The sequence below is a fragment of the Triticum aestivum genome, unplaced genomic scaffold (genome assembly GCF_018294505.1).
Source record: "Triticum aestivum cultivar Chinese Spring unplaced genomic scaffold, IWGSC CS RefSeq v2.1 scaffold206589, whole genome shotgun sequence".
In the NCBI taxonomy this organism is placed as follows: Eukaryota; Viridiplantae; Streptophyta; class Magnoliopsida; order Poales; family Poaceae; genus Triticum; species Triticum aestivum.
Window position 1 is genome coordinate 1,394 of NW_025236866.1, and position 3,625 is coordinate 5,018.

The 3,625-nt window shown below is 56.6% G+C and overlaps 1 protein-coding gene across 1 annotated transcript; it reads left to right on the forward strand.

Moving 5' to 3' along the window:
- Positions 1-1,274: 1,274 nt before the first annotated feature.
- On the forward strand, positions 1,275-3,585 carry LOC123176485 (potassium channel AKT3; the record flags this gene model as incomplete). The annotated part of the gene is given in 6 exon segments (XM_044590668.1): positions 1,275-2,355; positions 2,446-2,691; positions 2,802-2,900; positions 2,991-3,023; positions 3,109-3,294; positions 3,388-3,585. Coding segments are annotated over 6 exon segments (1,692 nt in total), but the record flags the coding sequence as incomplete, so codon positions are not given.
- Positions 3,586-3,625: the final 40 nt, after the last annotated feature.

The window sequence follows — 3,625 nt, forward strand, 5'->3', positions numbered from 1 at the left end:
ATGAATCATCGATATCCATATCATCATCATTATCGTCATGTAGCTGCATGATGTGAAAAAAATACATGTAAGTGTATGTTGATCGTTTTTAATGTTTTTATCAACGTTGATCACACTTACATTGCCAATATAAGATTCATCCAAACTCATGTAGTTCTCCTCGGCAGGTTCGTCCATATTCAATGACGAGGATTGTTGTCGTTGACGTAATCATCGCCATCATAATCGGTCTCCTCCTCCATCTATACATGTATAAATAAATTCTAAGATCAATCGAAGATCATGAAACATCATCCCTAAAATAATTAGTTCATCAATTAAAGTATGTCAAAATTATATTATGTGCACAACGAAATTGATTAACAGTACGTCGCACAAATTTATGCATTAAATTAGCACCCACTTAATAAGTCCATAGGTAAGAGTCAAACCCACCTCTTGCAGTCCGACGACGAACGCGCTGACAGCGTGACGATGCTGGCCGGCCGAGGCAGGCGTCCACGGCGTGAGGATGATGGCTGGCCGAGGCAGGCGGAGGCCGGGGAGGAAGGCGGCGATGATATTCACGGGTGATCGGCCATCCGGGCGACAGCAAAGGAACACGCCGGCAGCAGCGATGGTGGCGGGGCATGCGCGGCGTATTGTTTGGGCGGTGACCGGGCCGACGTGGAGGGCGACAGCGACTGGCGTGGAGAAGGACTACCGCTGCTAGGGTTACAACGGCGGGCGTTGGCAGGTCATTCGACGGGTTTTTTTCCCACAACTATCGACGCGAGTGTGCAGACGTGCGGGCATACGGCGACGACGTATGGCGTATGGGGCTAGTGTACGGGCGACATGTGCGGCATACGCGGGCGGACGTACGGCGGCGGGCGGGTATTCGTATATGAAATGTGAAATGACCATCGTAGCCAATATACGTTTTGGTGTGGGCGGGGGCGTACGGAAGCACTACGTTTTCACGGCAGTTGCTGTGTTGGCGTTGAACTCGAGCACAACAAGATAGCAGGAGTTGGAAACTAGGAGCAACTTTTGGATCCTAGCAAGTAGTAGTGGGAAACTAGGAGTACCTTTTGGATTGCAGTCGCTGCGTTGGCGTTGAGATCGAGCACAGCAGCCGCCGCAAACAGCGGGAGAAGTTCCCTCCCTGCGCTCGATTCTGGATTGCCGGCGAGAGACACGAGACCAAGCCGCGCGCGAGCGAGCGAGTGACACTGTCCACCGCGCCCACTCTGCGTGCCTAAATAAAGCAACCCGGGCGCGGACAGCACATCGCAAGCCACTGGCGCAACGATCGACCGCCCGCGCGTCTCGCCGCCGCGAGCGAAACCTGGGCATCGCGTCGCCGTCGCCGTCGCATGCAAAGGCTCGCCGCCGGCGCCGGTCACGTGACCGCGGCCGTACGTTTCGAAGGACAGGCGCACGATGACGTCCGGGTCCTGGTGCGCGCCGTGGGGCCGGGGCGGCGGGGTCCAGTCTCGCGGCGAAAGCGGCGGCGGCCGGTTCAGCGTCTTCACGGCGATCCTCCCGTCGCTGGGCGCGCAGCACAGCCACAGCTTCAGACGGACCAGTGTCCGGCGCTGGGTCGTGTCCCCCTACGACCCTCGCTACCGGCTGTGGGACAGCTACCTCGTCTGCCTCGTGCTCTACTCCGCGTGGGTGTCCCCTTTCGAGTTCGGCTTCCTCCAGAACCCCCACGGCGCGCTGGCCATCGCCGACAACACCGTCAACGTCTTCTTCGCCATGGACATCGTCCTCACCTTCTTCGTCGCCTACACCGACAAGAGGACCTACCTGCTCGTTGACGAGCCCGCCAAGATCGCCTGGCGCTACGCCAGCACCTGGCTCGTCCTGGACGTCGCCTCCACCGTGCCCACCGAGCTCTCCCGCCGGATCCTCCCTCCCGACCTCCGAACCTACGGCGTCTTCGGCATGCTCCGCCTCTGGCGACTCCGGCGCGTCGGTGCCCTCCTGTCCCGCATGGAGAAGGACCGCAAGTTCAGCTACTTCTGGGTCCGGTGCTCCAAGCTCGTGGCCGTAACGCTCTTCGCCGTGCATTGCTCTGGGTGCTTCTACTATCTCCTCGCCGACCGGTACCCGAACCCGGCCGAGACCTGGATCAGCATCTCCATGCCGCACTTCCACACCGAGAGCCTTTGGAACCGCTACGTGGCGTCCATGTACTGGTCCATCACCACCCTCACAACTGTGGGCTACGGCGACATGCACGCCGTCAACTCGAGGGAGATGCTCTTCACCACCTTCTACATGCTCTTCAATCTCGGCCTCACCGCCTACCTCATCGGCAACATGACCAACCTCGTCGTCCACGGCACCAGCCGCACCAGGAAATACGTAAGTCTTACAGCTACAACCTCTCTCTTGTTGAGAACTTGAGATAGCCAGCCATACTGACGGCTGACTTCTGGTCATCTGATCGATCAGAGGGACAAGATCCAGGCGGCAACGAGCTTCGCGCAGCGGCACGAGCTGCCGAAGCGGCTGCAGGATCAGATGATCTCTCACCTCAGCCTGAAATTCAGGACGCACTCAGAGGGGCTCCAGCAGCAGGAGACGCTGGACGCGCTGCCCAAAGCATTAAGGTCCAGCATCTCGCACCACCTCTTCTTCGGGCTGGTCCAGAACGTCTACCTCTTCCAGGGGGTCTCCAATGACCTCATCTTCCAGCTGGTAATACTTCACTACTAACAGAGATCTAACAAGATGATGATGATGATGGCATTCAGTGGGGAATTTGCTCAACTGGTTACCTTGTTTCTGCTGCGCAATTGCTTGGGAAGGTGTCTGAGATGAGCGCCGGGTACTTTGCGCCGCGGGAAGACGTGATACTGCAGAACGAAGCGCCCTCGGATTTCTACATCATTGTCACTGGTAGTGTGGTAAAAATGATCACACTCTCTTCATGATCCTTCCGATCCTCAGTTATCTTCAACTTTTCTCGCTAATCCATGTAAGTGGCGCATCTGCAGGAGTTGCTGGAAATCCAGAATGGTGCAGAGCAGGCAAGTCTGTCCAGCTACGGCTTGTTCCTTCTTCATAGCTCTTGCTACTACTTACTACACAAGCTGAGTGAGCATGCATATGCAGCTGGCCAGCATGACCAAGTCCGGCGAAGTCATCGGCGAGATCGGGGTCCTGTGCTACAGGCCTCAGCTCTTCACGGCCCGGACAAAGTCCCTGTGCCAGCTCCTGCGCCTGGACCGCGCCAACTTTCTCAAGGTCGTCCAGTCTAATGTTGGGGATGCCACCATAATCATGAACAACCTCATCCAGGTCAGCTTTCAGTATATATGCTCCCTCCCAACATGAACAAAGGGGACGACCACACTGAATTTTTTGGGAGGTTTTGGTCATGCATGCATGCAGTACCTCAAGGAACACAAGGGTGACGGCGGGATCTCTCGCATCGCCAAGGACATCGAGCGCATGCTTGCCACAGGCCAGCTTGATCTGCCAATCACGCTCTGCTTCGCGGCGTCCAGAGGAGATGACTTTCTGATGCACCAGCTGCTGAAGCGCGGCCTGGACCCCAATGAGACCGATAACTGCGGCCGTACAGCACTGGTAGTCACGAGCCACTTTGTTGTTGTTGTTGTTGTTGTTG